At 35.4% G+C, this 27,634-nt stretch overlaps 4 protein-coding genes across 5 annotated transcripts; all 4 read right to left on the reverse strand.

The window, feature by feature from the left end:
* Positions 1–6,076: 6,076 nt before the first annotated feature.
* On the reverse strand, positions 6,077–8,026 carry LOC108196488 (zinc finger protein CONSTANS-LIKE 16). Its single transcript, XM_017363788.2, has 2 exons — positions 6,769–8,026; positions 6,077–6,553 (listed from the first exon to the last, which is right to left on the reverse strand). The coding sequence occupies exons 1-2, from the start codon at positions 7,786–7,788 to the stop codon at positions 6,320–6,322; spliced, it is 1,254 nt and encodes a 417-aa protein (XP_017219277.1). The 5' UTR covers positions 7,789–8,026; the 3' UTR covers positions 6,077–6,319.
* Positions 8,027–11,123: 3,097 nt separating this feature from the next.
* On the reverse strand, positions 11,124–12,673 carry LOC108196490 (homocysteine S-methyltransferase 1-like). Of its 2 annotated transcripts, XM_017363793.2 has the most exons (5): positions 12,345–12,669; positions 12,110–12,159; positions 11,798–12,001; positions 11,557–11,628; positions 11,124–11,456 (listed from the first exon to the last, which is right to left on the reverse strand). In XM_017363793.2, the coding sequence occupies exons 1-5, from the start codon at positions 12,364–12,366 to the stop codon at positions 11,310–11,312; spliced, it is 495 nt and encodes a 164-aa protein (XP_017219282.1). In that variant the 5' UTR covers positions 12,367–12,669; the 3' UTR covers positions 11,124–11,309. The 2 variants fall into 2 exon arrangements, with proteins under 2 accessions (XP_017219282.1, XP_017219280.1); XM_017363791.2 differs by having other exon boundaries at positions 12,110–12,673.
* Positions 12,674–14,547: 1,874 nt separating this feature from the next.
* On the reverse strand, positions 14,548–16,694 carry LOC108196489 (homocysteine S-methyltransferase 1-like). Its single transcript, XM_017363790.2, has 7 exons — positions 16,442–16,694; positions 16,260–16,316; positions 15,854–16,059; positions 15,528–15,657; positions 15,215–15,418; positions 14,973–15,044; positions 14,548–14,870 (listed from the first exon to the last, which is right to left on the reverse strand). The coding sequence occupies exons 1-7, from the start codon at positions 16,610–16,612 to the stop codon at positions 14,727–14,729; spliced, it is 984 nt and encodes a 327-aa protein (XP_017219279.1). The 5' UTR covers positions 16,613–16,694; the 3' UTR covers positions 14,548–14,726.
* Positions 16,695–23,561: 6,867 nt separating this feature from the next.
* Positions 23,562–25,971, reverse strand: LOC108193241 (ethylene-responsive transcription factor ERF118). The gene is made up of 2 exons (XM_017359821.2): positions 25,408–25,971; positions 23,562–25,135 (listed from the first exon to the last, which is right to left on the reverse strand). The coding sequence occupies exon 2, from the start codon at positions 24,913–24,915 to the stop codon at positions 23,893–23,895; it is 1,023 nt and encodes a 340-aa protein (XP_017215310.1). The 5' UTR covers positions 24,916–25,135; positions 25,408–25,971; the 3' UTR covers positions 23,562–23,892.
* Positions 25,972–27,634: the final 1,663 nt, after the last annotated feature.

Consider the following 27,634-nt stretch of genomic DNA (forward strand, 5'->3'; position numbering starts at 1 on the left):
GATGGAGGAATTTGGTAACTAACAAAGATGAGGTTCGTGGCTGGAATCAAGATCTGTGATGGTAGTTTTGCTACCGTAGTGTGGTGGTTTTGTGTTTGGGGTGGCTGAGATTAGAGTTTCGAGTTGCCTCCTTGTGCTCTCAAGTCTCAACACATGCCCCCTTAATGTGCCTACATACCCCTATATTTATAGGAGATCAAGCCATACGGAAATCTATAAAACGAGGACACCTAGTTTGATCAGGTTTAGGTCTTCTAGGGATAAGATCAGCCTTAAGACGATGACTTATCTCTTAGACTTCTAACTCTTCAGAATCCTACTCCAATTAGGATTAGCTTTGAGGCCGACTACCTGACTCTTAGTCGAAGTACATCACGGATACTGTATTATCCCTAATCATGGGAGAAAACACCAACCGCTACTTTTCGTATGATGGAAGAGTCGTTCGGTAGAGCCGTGACCATTCCTTCAGGTGTAAGGACGTGCCCTTACCTCCTAGTGAGGATATTCACCAAGAAGTAAGAAATTCAAGGATTCAGGATGCACTATCACATCAATCCCCTGATGAGGGCAACTTACTTGAATACAGGATCCAGACATATGACCACTCTTTATGCCACCCCGGAGGGCCTTTAAGAATCGTGATCACCTCAAGCGCCCACACAAGGGTTAACTTGGCAGATAACATGATTGAGGATTGTAGATCACACCGGATGAGCCCGTGTACTTACCGGATGAGCCCGGTAACTGCCAGATTAGCCTGTTAACTAATCTTCGTATCACTCGGAAGGGTTGTCATTACGACATCACTCACTCTCTCATAACTCGCACCTTATACACTTTCCTTGTCTTATCATATCAACTCATGCGGATGCGACCCCTAAGAGCACCTTATACACTTTCCTTGTCTTATCATATCAACCCATGCGGACGCGACCCCTAAGGGCGCGCCCTATAAATACTCCTAAAACCCTGTTTTGGGCGCGTCTCAAGGCGTATCGCATCCTTGTCCAACATTTAACCAACTCAATCAAGCCCATTGTTATTGGAAGCTGCGCCTTCCGGTGTATACCCGCAAAGGCGCGCCTTTTGTAAGACGATGACCAAATCTGGTCATAACAATAATTAACACATTTTTAAGGGTCAATCATATATTTTAAAATTAAGTAATGTTATTGAAAATTAGTTATAAATTTATAATTTGATTATAAATTCCTATTAGGTCCGCGACTAACTAAAACTTTCTAATAAATTAGCTCATCTATGGTTAATAGCTTTTCCCGGACCCTATTTTTAATAATTACACTAGCTTATATATAATTTGTAAGATTGATATTATGATGAGTTTTGATATTTACTAAAACTTATAATTGCTTAGCACAAAATTGAAAATTATTGTTATCTAAAATGAGAACAGATTTTTTCTAAAAACTACTTCTCAAAATTTGTTAATCATAAAATTTGCGATTAACTCTAAGAAATATTCATTTAAAATTTTTCGGGAAGACCAACGTTTCTATTTACAACAACACGAAAAGGATTAAATTTATGTGTATAAATGAGTAATGAGATTTGTATATTTATTCGAATGGAACATTGGTAGGACTTATTTCTTCATTATTTTCTTTTAACAAAATAAATTTATAACATCGGGATACTTGCGGTTGCGGGATAAACCATGAACGTTCTTTGGGGCCTGGGCTATGGGTCTTCTTCGTAGTTGTGTGAGCCTTATTTTCACTTGTTCCAAACCCAATAACTTTTTGTCAAATTATTCAACCTTTTGGCAAGGGTAACTGGACACTCAGCAGCTCCTTTATTTACGGTTTTAAAATTTTACAATTACCACGGATTTTAAAAAAAAACTAGCATTTAACCTGTGCGAAGCGCGGGTGAGTATATAATTCGCAATTTATTATTTCAATTTTAACATCATTTTATTAATATTTTAATATTAATGAGTTGAATTTTAATTAAATTATATTAACCAACTAATTATACGTTCACATGAAAATTTAACTTTTACAATTTATTATCTATTTATAAATTTTTTCTGTTATTAATTTGTGACGATTATTATTTAATTAATTTTAAATCAAAATTTTCATATTTCATCGTCATATGTATGAAAATTGATATTTATCATCTAACAGATCAGAGTTAGAAAGTGTTTGTATTGAAATAGAACACGTTAGAGTTAAAAAAAAAAAAGTTATATGAAGGTCTTGTTAAAAAAAATTCAAAATTAGATATTTATAAATTTATTTTTTTAAAAAAGAAAATAATTCAATAGTGAAAAACCGTACGACATCTACAGATATAATCGAAATTGAACAAACGCATAATTATATCGTCGTTGAATCTTTCCTCCTTCGGTAAGCAACTAAGCGATTTTTTGAAGAGATACGTACATGATGTAATACTCCCAATATTGTTTTTGAGCAATTGACCATAAATGCATCATCATGCAAACTTTTACCACTGAATCAACACCATGAAAGTCCCGCAGATATGTAATCTCGGACATAATGAACACACAAAAACCAAACTCTCACGGAAGGAGAGACCAAATAAAACCCAAATAAATCACGGACATGATGATACCTCTTTCTTGCAAATCCATTCTTGATCTTATAATATCCTTTGTTTTGACACTATCAAGAATAGTATGGAAAATGTTATCAAGACATTTTTTCTGTATGCATGACATCAATACAATTGTGTGAATCACCAAATATGGCTTGTCAAAAAAGCTAGTGACATGCGTCCAATTGTGTGAATCACCAAATCCATGTGCCCTTTCCTTGCTGTGTGGTTTCCCAGGTTGTGGAAAAATTATACTTGCACACATGTTATGAATGACAAGACCTTTCTTTCTTTTTCTGCGCTTATCTGAGAACCCCTTATGCAATCCATAAAAACTGGATTTCCTACTATGTGGTAGTTGCTTAGCTTTAACTTCACCCAAACACACATGACAAGCCATCTTTCCATGGGTTGACCACCCATTAACCATTCCCAATCCAGGAAAGTCACTGATAGTCCACAACAAAGCTGCTCGCATCATAAAATTAGTCTTTGCAAAAGCATCAAATGTACATACACCAACCTGCCACGTATTTAAATAATTGAAGTAAATAAAAAGTAATCTATATTTTTAATTGAAGAAATAAGGAGCTTCAAATATGTGTACACTAACCTTCCATAAATCAATCAGCTCATCAATCACTGGTCTAAGATAAACATCTAAATTCTTTCCAAGATCATTCGGCTCAGGTACCAGCAGTGTCGTGAACATATATGGATCCTTCATACACATAGTATGTGGAAGGTTGTACACAAGTAATACAACTGGTCACACTGAGTAGACTGTAGATGTAGCATTACTGTACGGGGGGAATCCATCAGTTGCAAGACCAAGTCCGACATTACGAAACTCTGCTGCAAAATCAGGATACTTCTTGTCAAATTCTTTCCATTCTTCTCCATCTGCAGGATGACTAAGAACCCCTTCATCCACAGTTCTGTACTTGTGATATTTCATATGCTCAGCGGTGTGGGTCGACATGTACAAACGCTGCAATCGAGGTGTGATTTTAAAATATCTTAATACCTTCCTCGGAATGGTATTGTTGCCGGCATGTGTTGCAACTTTGTATCGACTCAAGTTACAATACTTACAATTTTCCAAACCTTTATCATCATCATAGAATAACATACAATCATTCTCACATGCACGTATTTTTTCATATCCCAAATTCAGCTTCTTAACCATCTTCTTGACAGCATAATAATTGGAAGGGAGCTTATGCCCCACTGGGAACACGTCCCCAAGTAAAAGGAGCAACTCATCAAAGGCTTTATCACTACATTAGTTACGACTCTTCCAATGTAGTAATCTCGAAACAAATTTCAATTGTGTGTACTTGATATTGCCTGGATATATTGGCTCCCCAACATTGTTTACATTGTCCAAAAATTTAGTTGCTTGCTCGTTCGGGTCCTCGGAAATTTTATTCTCCTCTGCCAAAGCATCCGGGCCAAAAGCATCCCTCAACATCTCATATTCATCATACACATCTTCATGCTCATTCATTTGTTCATTTCTCGACCCACTAGATTCGCCATGATAGTACCATATGGTATAACTCTCGAGAAAACCGTTTGCAAATAAGTGGAACTCGACATCGGGAATGAGATGGTGTAATTGATTTCTACATGTATTGCAAGGACATCTAATAAGAAGATTTGGATCATGCGGGTTTTTAGAATTGCTTCGTGCATATGCTAAGAAATATTTAACCCCCTCATTATATTCATTTGTAAATCCATAACCATCGGGTATTATTCGTTTAGGGATCCAACTTTTATCATAAGACATCTACATATGCATGAATAATATCCTTATCAATTTAAATATGCGCATAAAGAAAAATACACACAAATAAATATTTGAATGATTCATAACAATGCACATATAATCAAATTATAGAAGAATAAGTAAAGATTTAGTATATACTTACATTGATTCAAGTGATAATTGTTGTTGTCATGTCATATTTTGTGTGAAATCATTGAGATATTGAGAGAAGTGTGTTGTTTTGAAAGGAAAATGGATGTTATGGAAAGGGGAAAGATACTGCCTGTTAATCCAGACTAACTTACGATGGATGGCAGACTGTCCGTCGTAAGTTGATTTACATATATTAACTCTCAACGGGCAGTTTAAATGTTACCGGTATTAAATGTGGTTGGTAAACTTACGATGGAAGGAATACCATCCATCGTAAGTTCGTAGACAAAAACGGCTCAGGCTTCAGATCCGGACCCTTTTTAATGATGTTTTATCTAGGAAATCAATTTAAATAAGGAACTTACGACGAAACGTGTCGTCGTAAGTTTGGAATATAAAACGACACCGTACTCAGAATCGGAACATTAAATTTTTTTCAATTCAGTGAAAAATAATAAAATAATGAACTTACGACGGCTTTATGTTCCGTCGTAATATTGTACCTTGTTTTGTTGTAGTGCATCTTATATATGCTGGAGTCCACAAAATAATCACCCTATCATCTGTTTGATCAAATGATTACAAAGCTAAAAATGTTGGAGACAATGACCACTGAGGGAGCTTCAGAGTGCTAATTTAAAGAGATAGCCATATTTAAAATAATATCTGCTGCAAAAACAAAATACAGGAAGTATTGACAAGAAGTGCATGGTTTTGTTGATTCCACATATACTGACCCCAAGTTCCTTAACACCATTGCTTCACCTGGACTCGGACACAGCCTTGGACAAAAAACTACACAATAATGAACCAGTAACCCAATAGCATCAATTTAGAAGGAAAGCTTGAAAAGCTAAACCCATTCGAGCAAACTGATAAAAGATAATACCATATTAACAAATCAAAATATAGAACAAAAATGAAAATTGTTTCAAGCAAATCCACTAAGATAAACAAAATAAAATCAAGTATGAACCTGAATTGATGTGTTTGAGTAGCTGGCAGCGATGAGTTGTGAGAGGTTGAGATATAATTTAGAAATTGTTATTTGATTTCAATTGATTGTAGAGCTGTGAATCAGGATTGAGAGAAGAAAGTCGAAGTGATGCTTCCAGTTTTGATGGTAAACAAATGGAGGGAATGAAAAAAAAATAGTGGGAAAAAAGTGGGGAAACTGGAGAACAATGTAATTTTATTATTAAACTTGAATAAGACTTAAAGAGGACAACTCTAAAAATAAGACTTGTACAGGTTATCCTAGTGATTTAAGACATCACTACGACACTATTGATCAATATTTTTAATCAAGTGCCTTATATTATGACTTAGGACATTAAATAGGGCAGCTGTTGAACTTGCTCTAAGTGTTTACATACGAGAAAGAGGATAACATAAGTGTAGCACCAAGGAGGTAGTTTTGTGATTTAGGCATTTTTGGTATAGTCTCTGCATTATCTGCTCTTACTACGTGTACTGACTCAATTATAGTCGACAATTATGTTGCAGCTGACAAAAACTTTCCAGTAATTCGTAAACTATGATGAATTTCTAATGCTATATATTAGTAAGCAACTCATCTTATAAATATCATAGCCTTCGGTAGAAGTTCGTAATCAACTCATCTAAATATCATAGCGTCGGTGGAAGTTGTCACACTGAACCCAGAGCTATGATAATTACATTAGAGTATATTAGTAGAGCTGAAGAAAATTGCAGGTTCATTAATCTTACTCATTACAAGATAACTTGATTTCTAGTTTACTCCAACGCAAACTAAAGTAAATGTCGATTCGACGAATTGGTTAACTAATTAATCGCGGCCAGAAAATTTGCTCGCTTAACAAATCTTCCTTTTATTCTCGGCCTCTTCTCTGCATTAAGCTTTCGCACCTCATACCTTATTTTCTTCGAAAACAGTCTGGTTCGTCGCTTCTCTCTGTACCTTGACACTCTCGCTTCTCTACCGCCGTCCAACATCCTTAATCCGCCCATCTCACCGTATCTACTTGCATAATTATCATGAACATTTCCACATTCGCCCTGCGCATTTCACACAATCATCGACATCAACAAATTATTCATATACTAAATATAATCGCGAGCAGTGTTCAAAAATTGTAAGTGAAATATTTATAATAAATATTATTGGTCTAAAACTTAGGGAATGACCTCTGGTACTAAAATAATTCATTTTTTTATTGGTTAACTGGATATTCTGGTAGACTCAGGTATTATAATAAAGGATATGTGCGTACCATGCAGTCGGGCCAGCAGGTACTATCTTCAAGCTGCGGTCGATCTCCAGTCATCCATGCAGACTTTTGTTCCGGCCATGCTGCGAGGACACCTTCATAATCAAGTGCCAATAAAATCTTGCTCTTCTTCTCCTCGACATTAGTCTCCATCGCTTCACATTCTTCTTTCAGCTGATCTATGACATTACCGAATCCTCCAGCCTTCTCGTAATCCTCCTCAAAATTATTTTCTGGCGTGTCATAATCGTCGAAATTTAGCTCAAACGTTTCCTTTGTCATGTCAATCTCAGCTTCTATTTGGTAATTCACGATAGCACTGTCTTTTATTTCATCAGCTTCCTCGAACTTGATCACAGTTCCCGCGCACCAAGTACTAGGACTCTCGACCGAATCTTTGCCTCGGGAATTGAAAAACCCTAAGGTTTCCATGTCAAATGATTCTTGATCATCAAGCCCTTTGCATAATAGATTCTCCACATCAGCAGCAAATTCTTCGAGATCCATGTCGGATTGATAAAACCCTACCTTATGTTTTTCGCCATCATCATCTCCTGCTCGTAATGTCACACTTTCGGTAGACGTATCCGAAAGAGACATCTCAGCAGCAAAAGGGTCAAATATTGGAACCCTATAAATAAGCTGCTCCTGCTCATCATTTTCTTCAGACAAGTTCTCGTTATTAGGAACTATTTCAGGTTCATAATGCACAGGATTTGTTGTCAGCTTCTCGGACTTGTGCCGGTGATGATGCTTCCCTCTCGGGGTTCGAGGTTTTCTAGTGAAACCATAGTGCCACGAGGGTATCTCGAGTGACAACTGTGTCATTGATGCCGTCTTAAGGCGAACCCTTTCGTGTCGTTGAGCCAAAGGGTTCGCAGCATGGACGGAGCCATCGCAAGCTTGGCACAAGAAAGCATCATCAGCCGCGCAATACCAACGAGCCCTTTTCTTAACGCAACCATCACAGGCTCTAGCCGTCTTGCCACCAACTGCATTTGCTATAGAGCTTTCGGACTCCATTTCAACTTTCGTTGAAAGCAAAAAAGTCGAACTTTTCTATATATTTTTGAACCGAATCAAAAATATCCCAATATCTACTCAACAAATGAAGATTTTTCTAGAATTCGAGAAATAACCAATTCAACTAGTTAACAAAGTCTAGCTAATAAGACATGAATGTGGGGATTCGAATGGTACTTTAGGTAGAAACTTCATAATATCGAGGAATTCTTTTGAATCGAGGTAAGACTTCGAGTGTGACACATGATAAATATTTGCTCTTTATAATGCCGTATAATTTGATGCAGTTTTTTCATCTAAAAAGTATATGAATTATTCACGGGGTTGCCTTTTTTCTGATTGGCTAAGCCTTAAAGGTTATCCAGGAATCTGAATTCTCATTGGTTGTATTATCAATCTCAGGATTTTCGATCGTTATGGATCAGAATATAAATACATTTTAAATCTCTCGATTCTTCTATACACTAGATTTCGAAAGGGACACTTTCGTTTGATTGTCCCATTGCAGTTGCAGTCTTGTGTGCGGTCCCCTTCGCCATCTCTTTCCGCATTTATATGTATTTGGTGATATTTGGGACGAATATGGAAAAAGTGCTAAATATCTCAGACTGAGGTGTCCTTGCAACTTGCGGTCTTGAAATTGATATTTTTGAGTACTTTTGCTGGCAATTTTGAAAAAATGGTTGGCATTCACTAGTTAATTGGGGTCGTGTGACTTTTTGCTTAAATTAAAGAAGTGGAGTATAAGTGAGAAACAAGTGAGGACTTACAAATTATTAAACTGTTGAGAAAAGAAGTAAAAGTCGTGAAAAGAAAAGCTAACATTATCAACTTTTTACAAGTACTTTTAGGTTTTTTATACAAACAACTTTTTATAAGTACTTCTAGTTTTTTTATACAAACGGGTCAAGAAAAGAAAAGGCTACTTTTAAACCTCTGCTTCTTGTAAACAAACCGGCACAATAATTTGGAAGCTCAACTGCATGCTTGCCTTTTGGTTGATGTAAGGGTTCCTTTTTCTTCTTTGAGGGGAGTATAATGGTTATCCCAAATTTTACATACAAATTTCATAAAAGATAACAAAATCATGACTAATCAGGAATGACCATCTCCTTCATCATCTATTAATAGCTATGCTCAGAGGCGGAAACAGGAGAGGCTACTGAAATCGGAGCCAAAACTATCTGTGGAACAAATATTTTTGGTTATTTTACAAATATTAAAGTATTTTAGCTCTAAAATTTCTTAAAATTTTGGTTCTGTAACTTGGCCTTGAAAAGATTGATGGAACAATCAGATGGGTATGTGTTCTGGAAAAAGGAATCATTTGGCTGTGATTAACAGGGAAGAGATAGGCTTTACATTGGCGGATAACTATGAACGGGGACTTTGTCAAATGATGGGCTTCAATAGGACACAAACATGTTGCCCCATATTATTCTTTTGTCCATATGATCTATCAATGTTTGTCTGCTTATAAAATTGGAGTTATACATTCAGACACTCGCATTTAATCAGCGCGGTTTTTGCCAGAGAAGTGAAACGAAAATTTAAAATTTATTCTCCGAACTGTGTTACTGACTAAAATTTTCTCAGAATAAGACTAAATTACTGCTCTTCTGTCTGTATTTTAAAAATAGAAGCTTGACTTTGATGATTATCTAATGAGCTCTGTGACTGTGTATAGGTTAAGACTAAGATAATAACCGAAAATAGGGATGATACGATAAGAAATAGACTAATCAAAAAGTCGAGCTTAAGGGCTACAATACTTATCAGATATCACTTTATCAGGCCACAGTTATTCACATTGGCTATTTGTATGTTTATTGACAGAGGAGATATAAGATATTCTGAAGCAGTTACTTGGTCACAGTCTGCTAATGGGCTCCCATCATCATATTTGGATTCCTGCTCAAATGGAAGAAAAACGACTTTATCTGCAACAAGTAAATACAATACAATTTAATTTTTGCCTCTGCACAAGAAGTTGTTGTTATTATTATTTTGAAAAATGAAAAACTGGAAACAATATTATTATGAATCCATATCGTAACATAACAACGTTCCAGCTCGGGGGAAGCATTATGCTCTCCAGTGATGCAACCAATCAGCAGTAACAAAGACTGAAGTTTTAGAAAAGAAAATATCATCTTGTACTCTTCGATGACCAATTCATAAGTATACACCATTTTGACATTGCTATGAATGGCTTCAACTGCTCGGGGAAACAGATTCTATCTCCACTTTCTACTATCCTCAATTTTTAGCAGAGCTGAGACCTGAAAGCCATCTAGGATAGGTTTTGTGGCAATTATTAAGCAAAATAGAGGCAATATTTATTTTTAACTTGGGATATGTCTGCTACCAGCGAGATTAGTTCTCTTTCCAATGCTAGTAAACACAATTGATTCGTAGATAAAGTTCATGAGGGACTCATGATCAAAACATTTTTTCCCCTTACTAGAATTCAAGTCCAGAATCAAGGAGTATAAAACTACAACTATGAGAAAGGAAGGTCTCCAATCTGCACAGCTTGATTGCTTGATTGCTTAATCTTATTTACCAGAACTGGAGCAGAGATATTGACCAAATTCGAGAAAGGTGTTTATTTCTTTTTCTTACATGTTTATGCGATTACAAGGACCAGCAAAACAGCTGCTTGAATCTTGACTGCCGTTTCACTATTGAAGGTCTGCTAAATTATTTCGAAAGAAAGAAGGCTGTTGTCACTTTTTTTAGAAGCAAGCATAATGGATCATCTGCAGCGGAGTTCTGGGAACATAACATTGTTGCAGAAACAATTAAGTAGGTTAAGTAAGTTTTGCACTAGGCAGATGAATTGATGATGTGGTTGGTCTTCTAAGCCCTTTATCAGCTATGTAGAGCTCTCTCGATAATTAAAAGACCATCCAAAACCTCATAGTTACACTAGCTCTTACCTCTAACGACAACTTGTTAAAATCTTCCCACAAATCCACATTCATATTTGCGGACTTCAAAAAACAAACCCACCCCGTACTTATTTAAGGATCAAGATAAGCTAAACAGCTTTGATATACACTGTACTCTAACTTCTATTACTCCAGTGTTCACTGTTAGCTGATTACTATTTGACAATGGATCAGTATCTAAGATTACTATCGGTAGGTTAGGTGTTCTGCAACTAGCGGCTGTTACAGGAACCAGGAAAAATCAATTTGATCCCAATTAGTCTTCAAGAAAAACAAGGAAAGAAGCCCAAGATTAAGCTGACCTTCAAAAATTATTATTTTTTAAAAAAAAGAGCTCTTACGGTTCTAGCTACTGAGGAGAACTCTGGTTACAATTGGATGATAACTACTGAATCAATTCTTTTTATTCCTTCTTGAATTAAAAATGTAGCAAAAACAATAAAGTAATGCCTTTCTAAAAGGAAAAGTCTACAAAATTTTGGGGACAGCCTTCTCCAAATTGAATCTCTTAAGTTAATGCAGCATGAAACAACAAAAGAATTGAGAAAGATGAGTTACAATATGATATTAATGTTTTTCCTTCAACACTTTGGAGATGGATCTGATTGTCGAGGGTGTAGTTCGACAGCAACCACCGATCAGTTTAGCTCCTGCATCACGCCATCTCACAGCATAAGCTTGAAAGTTGTCATCAGCAGAGCATTTTGATGAAGGCTGCATAGATCGAAAAATGGTCAATATTATATTAGTTCTGGACTTGTATCTCAAAATTGAAAAGCTTCAGAAAGACCAAAAAAGTATCGGTTCAACTCACCATCCATTTCTTAGCAATGCCATCCCATATTTCACCACTATTCGGATAAACAATTATGACTTTATCAGTTACCTGTATAAAGATGCACAGGTCAATTAACGAAAGGCTAATTCCTTTGATATACTTATAAATGAAATTCATAATGTAGAAATTTTCTATGTGCCCTGTCATGGTTTTTTATTTCAAGATATCCCGAGACTAAATTTTATATACGATACAGAAGCTAAGAAGAGATGAATACCTTTTTCAATGTCTGAATGAGACTTTGAACAAAATGGGGAGGTGCACAGTTGATCCCCACTGCAGCTACTTTGTCACTCTTGTTTAATACCTCAAGACACTCCTGGAAGCTCTCTCCTGAAGGAGCGTTTACTCCGTCCACAGAGCTGAAACAAATCCAAGATGGAATGTTGACATTTTCTTCCTCAAGCAACTCAACACAGGCCTGCAATTTGAATACACTTATTAGCCTTAGACTAAAGCTTTAAACAAATAAAACAACAATAAATATTTGAAAAATATTGAAACAAGTGCAATGTAACAATTGGCATACCTGAGCTTCTAGTTTATTAGGGATGGTTTCAAAGGCAATCAAATCTGGACCTGCATTTACCAGAACTTTTAAACATCCGCTTCTTGTAAACAAACCGGCACAATAATTTGGAAGCTCAACTGCATGCTTGCCTTTTGGTTGATGTAAGGGTTCCTTTTTCTTCTTTGAGGGGAGTATAATGGTTATCACAATTTTACATACAAATTTCATAAAAGATGACAAAATCATGACTTACGAATGACCATCTTGTTCATCATCTATTAATAGATATGCTCAGAGGAAGAAACAGGAGACGCTACTGAAATCGGAGCCAAAACTATCTTGGAACAAATATTTTTGGTTATTTTACAAATATTAAAGTATTTTAGCTCTGGATTTCTTAAAATTTTGGTTCTTTAACTTGGCCTTGAAAAGATTGATGGAACAATCAGATGGGTATGTGTTATGGAAAAAGGAATCATTTGGCTGTGATTAACAGGGAAGAGATAGGCTTTTCATTGAAGGATAACTATGAAACGGGGACTTTGTCAAACGATGGGCTTCAATAGGACACGAACATGTTGCCCCATATTATTCTTTTGTCCATATGATCTATCAATGTTTGTCATTTTATAAAATTGGAATTATACATTCAGACACTCGCATTTAATCAGCGCGGCTTTTTACGGACCAGTGAAACGGAAATTTGAAATTTATCTCGGAAATGTGTTCCCGATTAAAATTTTCTCAAAATGAGACTAAATAACTGGTGTTCTGTCTGTATTTTCAATATATAAGCCTGACTTTGTTGATGAATAAGCTCTGTCTGTGTAGTTTAAGACTAATGTAATAACCGAAATAGAGATGATACGATAAGAAATAGACTAATCAAAAAGTCGAGCTTAAGGGCTACAATACTTATCAGATATCTCTTTATCAGGCCACATTTATTCACACTGGCTATTTGTATGATTATAGACAGAGGAGATATAAGATATCCTCAAGCAGTTTACTTTGTCAGAGTCTGCTAATGGGCTCCCATCATCATATTTGGATTCATGCTCAAATGGAAGAAAATCAACTTTATCTGCAACAAGCAAAACAATACAATTTAGTTATTGCCTCTGCACAAGAAGTTGTTATTATTACTATTTTCAAAATGAAAAACTGGAAACAATATTATTATGAATTCGTATGAAAAGATAACAATGTTTCCAGCTCGGGGGAAGCATTATGCTCTCTGGGGATGCAACGAGTTAGAGAATAGGCCGCTCTTGCTAATCAATCAGCAGTAACAAAGAATGAAGTTTTAGAAAATATCATCTTGTACTCTTCGATGACCAAGTCGAAAGGATACACCATTCTGACATTTCTATGAATAACTTGAACTGCCAGGGGAATCAGATTCTATCTCCACTTTCTACTATCCTCAATTTTAACAAAAACTTTAACTTTCTCCAGCGCGATTAGTTCTCTGTTCAATGCTAGTTAACTTGGTTGATTCGTAGACAGTTATACTCAATGCTACTTGAATAGGTTAATCTTAAATTCCATGAGGGACTCGTGATCAAAACTCTTTTTCCCCTTACTCCAATTCATGTCCAGACTCAAGGAGTAAAATAGTAAAATTATTGGAAAGGATGGTCTGCTGCACAGCTTGATTGCTTTATCTTATTTACCAGAACTGGAGCAAAGACATTGACCAAATTCGAGAAAGGTGATTATTTCTTTCTCTTACATTTTTAAGCGATTTCAAGGACAGCAAAACAACTGCTTGAATCTTGACCCCCGTTTCACTATTGAAGGTCTGCTAAACTATTTCGTAAGAAAGATGATGAACTTAGGCTATTGTCACTTGTTTTAGAAGCAAACATAATGGATCATCTGCAGCGGGGTTCTGGGAACATAACATTGTTGCAGAAGCAATTAAGTAGGTTTTGCGCTAGGCAGATGAATTGATGATGTGTTTGGTCTTCTAGGCCCTTTATCAGCTATGTAGAGCTCTCTCAATATTTAAAAGACCATCCTAGATCCTCATAGTTATACTAGCTCTTACCTCGAACCAGAAACTTGTTAAAATCTTCCCACGAATCCCACATTCATATTTGCAGACTTCCAAACACAAACCAGCCCCGCACTTATTTTAGGATCCCGATAAACTAAACAGCTTTGATATACACTCAACTCTAACTTCTATAAATCCAGATTTGACTGTTAGCTGATTAATATTTGACAATGGATCACTTTCTAAGATTTACTATCGGTAGGTTAGGTGTTCTGCAACTAGTGGCTGGTACAGGAACCAGGAAAAATCAATTTGATCCCAACTAGTCTTCAAGAAGAAACAGGGAAAGAAGCCGAAGACTAAGCTGACCTTCAAAAATTAATTTAAAAAAATGAGCTCTTACGGTTCTACTGATGAGAATTGATAACTCTGGTTAAATTTGGATGATAACTACTGAATCAATTCTTTTTATTCTTTCTTGAATTATAAATATAGCAAAAATAATCAAGTAATGCCTTTCTAAAACAAAAAGTCTACAAAATTTTGCGGACAGCCTTCTTCAAATTGAATCTCTTAAGTTAATGCCAGCATGAAACAACCAAAGAATTGAGAAAGTTGAGTTACAATATGATATTAATGTTTTTCTTTCAACACTTTGGAGATGGATCTGATTGTCGAGGGTGTGGTTCGACAGCAACCACCAATCAGTTTAGCTCCTGCATCCCGCCATCTCACAGCATAAGCTTGAAAGTTGTCATCATCAAAGCATTTTGAAGGCTGCACAGATTCAAAAATGGTCAATATTATAATAGTTCTAGACGTCTGTAACAAAAATTAAAAAATCTTCAGAAATACCAAAACAATAAAGGTTCAACTCACCATCCATTTCTTAGCAATGCCATCCCATATTTCACCACTATTCGGATAAACAATTATGACTTTATCAGTTACCTGTAAAAAGATGTACAGGTCAATCACCGAAAGGCTAATTCATTTCCTATACTTATAAATGAAATTCATAATGTAGAAATTTTCTATGTGCCCTGTCATGGATTTTTATTTCAAGATATCCCGAGACTGAAATTTTATTTACGATACAGAAGCGAAGAAGAGATGAATACCTTTTTGAATGTCTGAATGAGACTCTGAACAAAATGTGGAGGTGCACAGTTGATCCCAACTGCAGCCACTTTGTCACTCTTGTTTAATACCTCAAGACACTCCTGGAAGCTCTCTCCTGAAGGAGCATTTACTCCGTCCACAGAGCTGAAACAAATCCATGATGGAATGTTGACATTTTCTTCCTCAAGCAACTCAACACAGGCCTGCAATTTAAATATACTTATTAGCCTTGGACTAAAGCTTTAAACAAACAAATAAGACAATAAATATTTGAAAAATATTGAAACAAGTGTCAAGTAACAATGGGCATACCTGAGCTTCTAGTTTATTAGGGATGGTTTCAAAGGCAATCAAATCTGGACCTGCATTTACCAGAACTTGCAACCTGCGCCTATGGAAATCCTTCAACTTTTCCAAATTCACATCAGGGCCGTAATTTCCACTGAACATAAATTTTAAATTTATTAATTCAACACTTTAGCATAACAATGTCAAGCTTATCCGAACAAATAATTGGTACAAAAGGATATCCAACTTCTAATATGCATTTCAAATTTGGAGTGCACAAACAATATTTGACTGATAAATTCTGCAGATCTCGTAAAAAATGTGCATAGCAATTAGCAAGTGCCAAGTACCTGTACTCCGAGCCATCAGCTAGATAAGCACCATAGCTCCCAACAGAAGCTGCAACCAAAGCCCGGTAATAACTGCGAGCTGGTGCATCTTTCACAGTATCCCAGAATTTGTTACGAGCTTGGACCGCGAGGTTTACACTCTTTTCCAGCAGCAGCTCTGCTTCCTTAGCAGAAATTCCCCTGGCTATAAATCCTGGAAGAGTTGCCTAATCACCAAAGTTTCAGCAACATACATAATTAGTAAATTTAACTTTTCGAAATATTAATACAAATTAAATAACTAGATATTCAGGAACAAATTCGAGAACCATATCCAGATCTCCCTGGCATTCATTTAAAAAAATTTATTTAAATAATATTTGTCCATAAATCATGCACAAATGGCGCCGGGTTGCTAGTTTCTAACCTGATACGAAGAGGTTACCAATATATCTGCACCAGCTTCTAAATATTCCATGTGAACCTGAATTTATCATGAGAAATCATAAAATTGTTGCATCACATTATAAAATTTTAGAAACGGTAAAAATTAACATAAATAATTCGAAAAATCAATAAATCAAGAGAAATAATAAAAACAATGCATACCTGTTTGATGAGATGAGGTTCTTTGATCAAGCAAAGAGCACTCCACAAAGGGTCATTAATGGCGGCCCCGTGAATCTCCAGCTGCGTGGCGAAACCGCCGTCCACGACGGCGCAGCCACCAGCCTTCTGTATAAGATCATCCAGCTTCGCCGAAATGCTTTCGAATCCCATCTAATTAATATAATCTCGCATGCACTATCGGGTGCAAATTGCAATTAACTCGAATGTAACAGGGCAGGGGATGAGGGGGTGCAGGGGTTGATTTATATAGAGTTGGTGATCAGTTGGTTTGTTAAGAATTTATGAGTTGTAAAAATATGAATGCGGACGTCTTACGGTTTCTTATTCGTATTGGGCTGTCACTTGCCTGCTTTTTTGCTATTTATTCTTGATTAATCTTATCTTTCTCTTCCTCTTTTATCTTACCAACTTTTTATTTTTCGTCATTTTTAGACATATTTGTGATTTGGTCAATCGTGATTTTTCTTACTTGGGAGTTTTTAGTCATGTTGGTTAATGTTTGAATAACTTTACCATACTCATCGATTTGGCCAAATTAATGCATAAGCCATAGGAATGTATTTGCACGATTTTTCCATTATAATTTTTTGTAAATTTTATGGATCATGTTATTATTTGTTGTTGTTCTTTAATCCCACGGAATTTTAATTTGTCATAATTTTTATGTATCACATCGGAGTAGTTTTTGTAAATTAGGAGGATGATTCAGCCTTATCATAATCATATTCTAAAACGTATCGAATCCAGATTTTCCAGATATTTCTTTAATTTTGAATGTAAGAAATCCTCAAATATTCAGGTTTGATATCGGAAATAAAAAAGATATATTCAATTGGGATTTCAAATATTTTTTCTCAATTCAATTGAGATTGTTTAAAATCTATTGAAATTTTAAGATACTCAACTGGGATTTTAAATTATACTACAAGATCTGATAAATATTCAATGAGGATTATAAATTGTGCTTTAAAATATCAGGGTATTCAATTGGGATTGTTTATAATCCATTAAAATTTGACGGTATTCAGATACTGGTCGATTTTTTTGAATTTCATAAAATAATGGATTTTGTGAGATTTCTCGGTGTATTTTAAATTTTTTGAAATTTCACCAAAATTCATGAGATTTTGAAGTATCGTGATTAAATCTTAAAGAATCTATATCAACTTTATGACATTTCCCCGCAAGGATTGGTTGAGCTGGTTAAATAGAGGACTCGTATCCTCTTGATCACATGTTCGACTATCGAAAGAAGGAGAATTTGCGATTATGACTCCTGGCCAGAGCATGTCAGTGCGCGCAGGCACCCACAATGTATCGGCTTTCTATGTTAAAAAATAAATCAGATGATACTCAAGAGGATTGTTTATAATTTATTAATATCTAGTGTTATTAAAACTAATAAATTACTTAGTATTTTTGTTATATAATTAAAAGTTTCTACGAAATTGATAAGATTATAGAAGTTGTGCTTAAGAATTTACTCTCAATCATTAAATAATTTCTTCAAAAATTTGTATATTTCAGTTACATTAGCTGTGGATATAACGTAAAATTCAGCACCGATCGATGATCATTGTTTGGATTTGAGACGAGTGACCCTGTTATTTGAGCTATTTCATTCTGTGTTTGTCCAATTTTAGTTAATTTTATAAATATCCATGATTTACTGTGTCGGCTACAGATATATATTTGTCAATAAATAGGATTTTTTTGATAAAATAATAATCGGTGGTAGTTGGGTTGGTGAAAGGCAGAATAGAATTATGTTTGACAAATGTAAGCACGAAAAAAAAAAGATATTTAATAGAGATTAGAGAGAAGAAATCTGTGGAGAGAAATGGCATGCACTGACCAAACTGTAGAGTGTCAACTTCTCAACTACCTAATGTCAAGAAATTCAATATCCATTTGACCTTCAACACGAATTATTACTTTAATTCTTCGTTTTGGGCACATCATTTCGGTGCTAATATCAGATATTATTAATTCGTTCATGTATGTTTGTCACCGAATCAGAGAAGACCAAATTATCCCGAAAGAACATGAAAATTATGTGATTTTTTTATTTCAAATCACGTTTTATCTTACAAATTTTAGTCCCGACTATTTCGCAATTCTGACTCCGGTCCGACTTAGGTACTCATGCATACACTCTGGGTGCTGGGAGGTTGGTAAAAGAGTAGTGGTTTGCATGTATGAACATTCTTCAAAGTCTCATGTATAAACTATGAAGCCACCGGCAAGCTCTTGCTTTAAGTAAATAGTAAACGCGTTACAAAGCTTAGCTTTGATTTTCAACAAGGCCATGAGTACGTGGCCAGTGCATATTTATAAATGCCTAGCTCACTACAAGTCCAACACAACATGTGTTGTATACTTGTATGTGTGTGTAAATACTGAATCAGATTCTTGACTTGGGACTTTATGTTTCGTCTCTGTCAAAAAAATGTTCTTTCGTGCCGCTGATTCTGCACCTAATGTATTGCAGATTACTCAATGCCTGTTAAGGCCAGCAGTGCACGTAATTCGAGTCGGGCGGCTCACGAGCTCGCCTGGCTCGAACTCGTTTAAATGGGCTCGACTCGACTCGTTAAACGAGCCGAATTTGTGCAAAGGTTCTGGCTTGTTTAATTAAACGAGTCGGCTCGACTCGTGAAATTAAACGAGCCGAGAGTTCGAGTAGAGGTTTAGACTCGATTAAGTGTAAAATTATACGAGCTGGCTCACTCGACTCGTTAAAACCGGCTTGTTTAATCTCGACTCGTGATATTAAACGAGTCAAGTTCGGGCAAAAATTTAGGCTCGATTAGTTAAACAAGCCGGCTCGGCTCGGCTCGACTCGATTAAACTTGACTCAAATTAGGCTCAGTTTGAAACTCGGCCGTTTCGGCTCGAATTATAGCCTTGAATGCACGTATCGACATCTTCCCTTTTAAGATATTAAAAAAATTCTATAAGTTGATGAAACATATCATCTTCAATCTTCTTAACAAAGCAAGACTTGTGTGTTGTTTCAGTTGGTCTGAATGTATAATTAGATCATTTAAGTCGCAGATAAAATGGGAAAAGAATGAAATAAAAAATCACTAACAAAATTTAATATGTGGTCTTCGTAGAAAATTTCGGAGGTTGCTCCTTGCAAATTCAAGTTGGGCCAGGCTTTTCCAAGTGTCAAGGCAGAAGCTTGTGGATTACATATTTGTGCTTATGATAGAGCCTGAGATGCTTCTTTAGTTGAAGGCTGCAAGTAAGATTGTTCTCGGGTTCACGAATGATGCATGGGCTTGCAAAAGAAACAGACGCTCCCCCTGGTAAAATCTCAGGCAGCTAAAGCCCAACTTAAAATACAGTGAACAAATTGAGGTGGTCTTTGTACTTTCTGGAAAATAAAATGTCAACCAATTTCAGAAAATAATATTTTATAAAATGAAAACCCTGTTTTTCTCTGTTCTTTCTCTCCCTATTTTTCTCTCCTCTTTCGCCGGGCTTCCATCGGATCTCTACCGATGGAATGCCCCAAACCTTTTATTTTTTTGTGTTTCTTCCTTCTTTCAATAAAAAATTTTTTTGACATTAATTTGTCTTTTTCTGATCTAAGGATTCAAAGTTTTTTCCGATTTGACCTTCTTTTTCTCAGATCTCAATTTCACAAAGCTACAGGTTTTTCTTTCTTCTCAGTGATTTTATTCTCGAAAGTGATCCGAGTTAACTTATTTTTGTGGATTTGTTCCGTAGATCTAAGGATTGCGTTGGTTTAGCTAATATTTCATTTACGTATTTGGTTGCTAGATTGTCACGTTTGGTTTTGGTTTTATTGTTGTCTCACCATTTGCGTGAGTTTTGTTATTTTCTTACCGTTTGTGTGAGTATGATGCTTGATTTAGTAATAAAAGATGTTAAGGGATTGCATTCTCAATTGATAACTCAAACTAGTGATAACTCAAACTAGTTATGACGGAAGAAAAAGTGGCGAAGCATGTGTATAAATCATCTTCAACCAATCACGTTAACCAAGAAGAATGGATTAATCAGTGATTGTTTCTGTATTTTGTTTGTTCGACACGACTATTTATGTAGATGTCGTATGACTTTTTATTATTAAATTAACTCATTTATCAAAAAAAATTATTTTATAAAATGGACCAGGTGTATTGAAAAAAAATTTAGACAATATGATATTTTAAAAGATCTTTTTTATTTTTAAAATATGATGGTATTCAATTGAGATTGTTTAATATCTATTAAAATCTTGAGGTATTGTATTGTGTGATTTTAAAATATACTACAAAATCTGGTGGTATTTAGTTAGAATTTTAAATTATGACAAAAAATCTGATGGTATTCAATCGAGATTTTTTAAAATCCATTAAAATCTGATGGTATTCAAATGCTGATGGATTTTTTTGGATTTATTAAAATGATGGATTTTGTGGCATTGCGCAGTGTATTTTAAATTTTTTGAAATATCACCAAATCATGAGATTTTAAAGACTAATGTGTTTAAATCCAAAAGAAATCAACTCTACAACATTTTATCAACAATCTGCACAAAATCAAAATCACATACAATCCATTAAAATCCAATTGAATACACCCTTAAATGTTTTTAATATTCCGAATATGAATGAAAATATAGAATTTTGAAATATCATCACTAGTCTGATATTTTGGTAGGATACCTCAACTCGCACTTACAGTAAAAACATGAGCGAGTTCAGTAGGTTATCTATCTCATTACTTATCAATAATATAAAATATTAAGTCCTAGCGAGTCTTAGTGATTTTCTAGTGATTTAAAAAATCTATTTTCATTATCAACTCTAGTAAAAATTCTTATTTTTTTTTTTGTCACTATTATTATTTTAATAATAAATTTGAGAGAAAGGATGATGGAAAGGAGGGAAATGATAAAGAAAGAACGAGGGAGATGAATTTTTTATCCATAAATATTATATACGTAATGGTTAGAGGTTACCTAAAAATAACCAAAATAGATAATGATTAGAAAATTTGGAAATGTGCATCATTAGGATAATGTTGGAGTACCTTTTTTTTGATACAATTATCTAAATATGAGTTTAAGAGTTCATTTAGTTAACTTATTGGACTTACTTTAATGATTAGGAAATTTGAGATGCGCTATGATTTAGATAGTTATCATGACAGTTTTGCCGAAATGTGAGTTTAAGAGTTTATTTAGATAATCTACGGACAAAAAGGTTATCACGAAGAGGTTATCACGTCATAAAGAAGATTGATGACAACAGACAAAAACGTGGAACGACATAAACCTAAAACAATTTGCGGTCTGCTTGTCCAGTTGATTAGTGCCATGACAGGGGGCAAATTAACACGAAAATACAAATACAAAGAAAAAGAAGCTGATTCAGATGTTTACTTAGAGCATCTCCAACCATCTAAACCCCTTGGCTAAAAGGTGAGTTGACATACTTAAAATAAAAAGATATAGTCAACAGCTCCAAAAACTGAACTCCAACCATGATCAGCTGTTGTCCATAAATTTAGCCAACCTCCTATGGATGGCTAAATTTGTCGAACCTCTACAGGTCTGTAAGAAAATCTGTAGGAAGATTGTACATCATTTATTACCATATTGAACTGATATATTCTATTTTAACAATTTAAAATATTAATAACATACTATTTTTAAATTATATCCAACCAATATAGCAAGTACCATTGAAGCAAAATGTCCTACACGTTCAGCAAATTTTACATAATGTGGTCCAATTTAGCCAACGATTATAGCCAACGCCGTTGGAGATGCTCTTACATAAGCGCAACTGAGTCAAATAAACCCGCGTGGCTAGCTACTGATTCATGCAGCCCGAGACCTTTAAAAAAAAGGTTAGGTCGTTTAGCGTTGACTATTCATCCTCTAAAACTAAAATTGTGAGACATAATAAATATACGATTCAATTGTATTACATGACCTTGCAGATCAAACACCTAATCATTCACATGCAAATTTTGACAAATTCAACATGTGAAAAAAAAAAAGTAACTCATGATTTGGAGCCAAAGCTTGGTAAAAACTTTGCACCGATTCGGCATGCAATTTTCTTTTTGTTTACTTGTCTTTGTTTGCATCTTTCGGCAGTGGATTTCCTGTTTAAGTTATTACTGGACTCCTCTTAAGCATGTTTGTTTCCGGTATAAGTCATATATATATATATACATTTTCTGAATTTAAAGTCTGATATCATGCGGAGAAAAAGTTTATGGGGCTGTTTGGTCACGAGCTTCCTGCTTAATTAAAAAAGGTGAAGTACAAGTGACAAGCAAGTAGAAATTAGAAGGAAATTAAGATTTATAAGTGATTAGAGTGCTTGGGAGAGAAGTAGAAGCCCTGAAAGAAAAAGTGGTATTCTTAAGTTTTTACATGTACTTCTTCACTTTTTATACAAACAGTACGAATAAATACTTTTATCTTATAAATTAATAAGCTGGGCTTTTAAATTATAAACAAACACCGCCTGTGACTCCAAACTTCAGTTCTGATATCATGTTAGATTGTCGACATTCCGAAATAGAACTTGATGCTCTCGGATATTGAAAACAGAGCACTAGGCCAAATCAAGACGAATAGTACTTGACATGCTAGAAGAGAAATGTCGCCTGCTCAGTACCGATGCTTGTTCTTTCGAATTCAAGTCATTCTAGTGGAAAATAGAAAAATACAAAAAGAAGAAAAAATTAAAACGTGCAAGTCTCGGAGCTTGAAATATTTGAAATATCAGAAGAAAAAGGACAACACAGTTAACAAAGTCCAAAAAGGATGAAGAGAGCCTCGTGAGTCATGGCATTGGTATCATATTTACTTTTAAGAGCTGAAATTTAAACTAATTCCCAACATAGAACTGAGTCCACCAGTCAGCAAAACATAAATACACAACAGAAATCTCTACACTGATAGACAAGGCCAGAGAATACTCTAACAAACAGCCCTGTGTACTTGAGCATTGATCTGAGTTCAAAAATACAACGAAAACAACAGCCAGCATCCGGGAGCATCCATCAGAGTTCAAAAAAACAACTGCAATATAGTATGACTTGAAGCAAGTTATATTAATGCTTACTCGCAATATAAAATTTCATTTCATAGCGGAAATAGAAAGATAGGTGTGCAAGAGAGCACTGTGTTACAAGTCTGTTAAACCCTTGCTATAGGTCTACATCGGCAACCTTAAGGACATCTTTCCTCAAACTATTTAAGGGCAGGCATTTAACATATAAGACAGAAAAAAACACTCAACGTACAAAACTATTCCTTCGGGAACATTTATCTTAAAAGTTCCTGATAAACACTCGCTAGAACTATAGATGCGTAATTACTTGTACTAAAACTCATTCCTATTAGCTGCAAAATTTATAGGCATGCTATGTTGGAGGGTTGTTTTTCATAATCAGACGATCAGAGTGCGTTCCTCAATTCTTGATTCATTCTTCCAAGTAAGTTCTTCACCGTCAAGTTCATTAAAATCCCAGTCAGGCAAACCACTGAGTTCAGTATTATCAAGCCCAAAGATTTGGAGATCCTCAAGACTTCCAAACTCATCAAGCGGTTTGGCAAAATCATCCAAGAAGAGATAATCGAGCTCCATTCCCATGCCCAGTTCTTCTCCAGTCTCAGAACTGAGCTTCATTTCACCGTCCTGTCCATTCCCTATTTCAGGACCAAGCTCAAAACCTAAGTCTAGACTTTTCCCAATCTCAGCCAGTGTTAATGTCTCGCCCTCCTCAACAGCTGTATGCTTATCGACACAAACAAATTCTTTAGCTGATGACCTAGATTTGAGTACTGAAGATGAGGATGTTGGAGTAACTATACTCCAAGATTCTTCAGAACGAGCAGGCTGAATTAGATGCTGGTCTAAAGCAGTTAAATTTTTAGAACTATTCCCAGAGAAAGGAGGTACAACCAACGCTTCAAACTCCAGCTTTTTTAACTCATAAGCCCTGGAAGCTGCTTCTGCAGTATCATAAGTACCCAACCAAATCCTCTTTCTCTGACAAGGATCACGGATTTCAGCAGCCCATTTACCCCATTTACGCTGTCGAACCCCTCTGTATGTTGTGTAAGAACGTTGGGGTTGAGAAGGAGCTTTTGCCATCACCCTTTTCTTCTTGGTATTCTTACTGTTGTTATCTTGACAAGAACTTTCTGTTGCCGACGAGTTTAATGGCTTACCAGAACCATCAATCGGGAGCCTAATCTCTCTCACAATACGCTTTGGGCCATAAGGCTCACTCTTCTTCACATTGTTGCTCCTCTCATCATCCGATGAGTCAGTCATATCAGGATCATTACAGATTATTCGTATTTTTCTCATAATTCTTGATGATTCCTTGGTAGAATCTGGCTGTTTCCTGAATTTCTTATCAAAGCTTTCCTGATAAGGTTGCATTTCTCTATTAAACTCAGGCATTCTTCCCTTACTCCAAAAACCCTCACTCCAAAACCCCTCAAAAGATGCCAGTAATATGTAATTGCTCGAAACAAAACAAAACGAACTATAACTGTAAAATAACACTATCTGCTTCCCAAATTCAACACCGGATCAAGTAAAAGGCCCTCTTAAGAACAAGAAAAGATAGAAATATTTCATTATTACAAAACCCCCAAAACACTCTACTCCAGAACAAGTCCTGCAAAAACACACACAGAAAAACCATAAACATCTTCTCATCCACTCCAAAATTCAACAACTATCCACATAATTGAAAACCCATCACATACACATATACACAAACAACAAATATAAACCAAATCACAAAAACCCCTTCACAAACATACACAAATATAACAAAACAACAGGGTTTAAGACTAATCCCAGAAAACCCATCACAAATATCCACACAAAACATCAGGGTTTAAGACAAACCACAAAAATAACCAACAAGAATCAACAAAACCATACCTCTTAGGCCTCAAACGCATCGAAACCGTGACGAAAGGATGACGACAGCAGCTCACCAAACCAGCAAAACCAGCACCAAATGAAACCAAGAAACCAAAGAAAGCTGAAACTGCAACCACCTCAAGCCCTGCAGACATAAATCTCAACTAAACCCCCTAACCACAAAACCCTCTTAGCAGAGTTTCTAAAAAGGGAAAGTAGTCAAGAACTAAAGAAACCCAAGATAAAAGGGATAAGTGAAACTTTAAACCCTTGAAAGGGGTATAGTATATAAGTGACAAGATGAGGAATAAATGGACAGGATTATAAGAGTATGCTAGAATATGACAAAGATTGAGAGGTTAAGGATTGGTTTTGCAACAGTGACTTGTGTTGCCACAGCAGTCTAGAATGACTCTGGGGGATGCATCTCTGTGTATGTGTGTCTATATAGTATAGTGGATGGTCATATGGAAAGAGTGATACAATTGAAAGATGAGAAACAGTAAAGAATGAAATCTACAGTGTACCTACGTTGTCTTAACTGGCAAGCGTCCGCTGAGGTTTTTTGGTTGGTGTTTGTTTACTTCGTTGGTCCGAAATTATCCCGTGTGATTAGTATGGTTAATTACACTTCAGATTATGGATTTGTCTTTTGTTCTCGTGTGCATATACTAAACACTAAAATCAATGAATTTTAGATGTTTTTTTATTGATGTAGTTGGTACAGAAAGTCCACTATTATTCAAAAGTGTAAATCAATCAAAAAAAGGGAAATTTATAAAATTTTATGCTCAATGTGTGCACATGTACACATCATTCATTGAATTATACAGGGGCATCTCCAGGTCTGTTGCTTTAGCATTTATAATCCTATAAAATTCTTGTCTAAAAATCATTAATATGTTTATAAATAAAAAATATAAAGATTATATAAAAAAATAGTCTAACTTTAATGGACATATACTTGTCTGTAACTATAGTTAATCTCCATATGTTGCCTATATTTGGTCAAATTCTAAAGATTTAGAGCATCTCCAACGGTGTTGGCTATAATCGTTGGCTAAAGTGGACGTGTAAGACATTATGTAAACTTTACTGAACCTGTAGGATATTTTGCTTCAATGGTACTGGCTATATTGGTTTCCTATAATTTAAAAATAGTATGTTATTAATATTTTAAATTGTTAAAATAGAATATATCAGTTTAATATGGTAATAAATGATGTACAATCTTCCTACAGATTTTCTTACAGACCTGTAGAGGTTCGACAAATTTAGCCATCCATAGGAGGTTGGCTAAATTTATAGATAACAGTTGATCATGGTTGGAGTTCAGTTTTTGAAGCTGTTGGCTATATCTTTTTATTTTAAGTATGCCAACTCACCTTTTAGCCAAGGGGTTTAGATGGTTGGAGATGCTCTTAGCAAGATTTGACATTATCTATTATCATATTAAAATAATATACTCAATATATAACAACTTAAAATAATAATTATATATTATTTTTTTATTTTGAAAGCAACGAACTTGCATAGATTAAACTTCCTCTGAAGCAAGAATACATGTAATGAACTCTGTAGCAGTATGTAACCACGCTCCTGCAGACATGACATAGAAAATGCAGCCTTTGCTAACAAATTGGGCACATTATTTGTAGACCTATAAACAAAAACCACTAACACTTAATCAAAGTGTTTAATTATATCAATATAATCTTTAATAATCATATCAAAATATAGTTTCCTCGATCTCCATTCACTGTATCGACCACTAACTTAGCGTCACACTCAAACATGCGCTTAGTACTCCTCCAGGCCTTTATCCAAGACAATGCTTCCCTCAGACTTATTGCATTTGCTTATTAGGGCTGCACACTTTCTTGAATTGCAGCATATTTAGCTCGTAAAAATGACCTTTTTCATCCCGAGCAACACAACCAACTCCCAGATGATATGCTGCTCCTTTCTACTTCTCCACCTGAGTTTTGTTCCACACTCTGCAAGCATATGACAAATCCTAGATTTCATACCGAACGTAGATGTATTTACTCGATCCCACACCCAACAGTTCCTTCGATTCTATAGATTCCAATATATCAGATCCACCAGGCCTATCTGTTCCTTATTCCCCGCCTGAAAGATCCACGGTAGAGCTGTCATTATTGAATCGTTTGTTCTCAATGTAATCAAACTTCTCAATCCTATAGTATCCTACACATCAACTGCAAATACACTCAAACAAAAC

This window comes from Daucus carota, chromosome 7 (assembly GCF_001625215.2).
Source record: "Daucus carota subsp. sativus chromosome 7, DH1 v3.0, whole genome shotgun sequence".
Classification (NCBI taxonomy): domain Eukaryota; kingdom Viridiplantae; phylum Streptophyta; class Magnoliopsida; order Apiales; family Apiaceae; genus Daucus; species Daucus carota.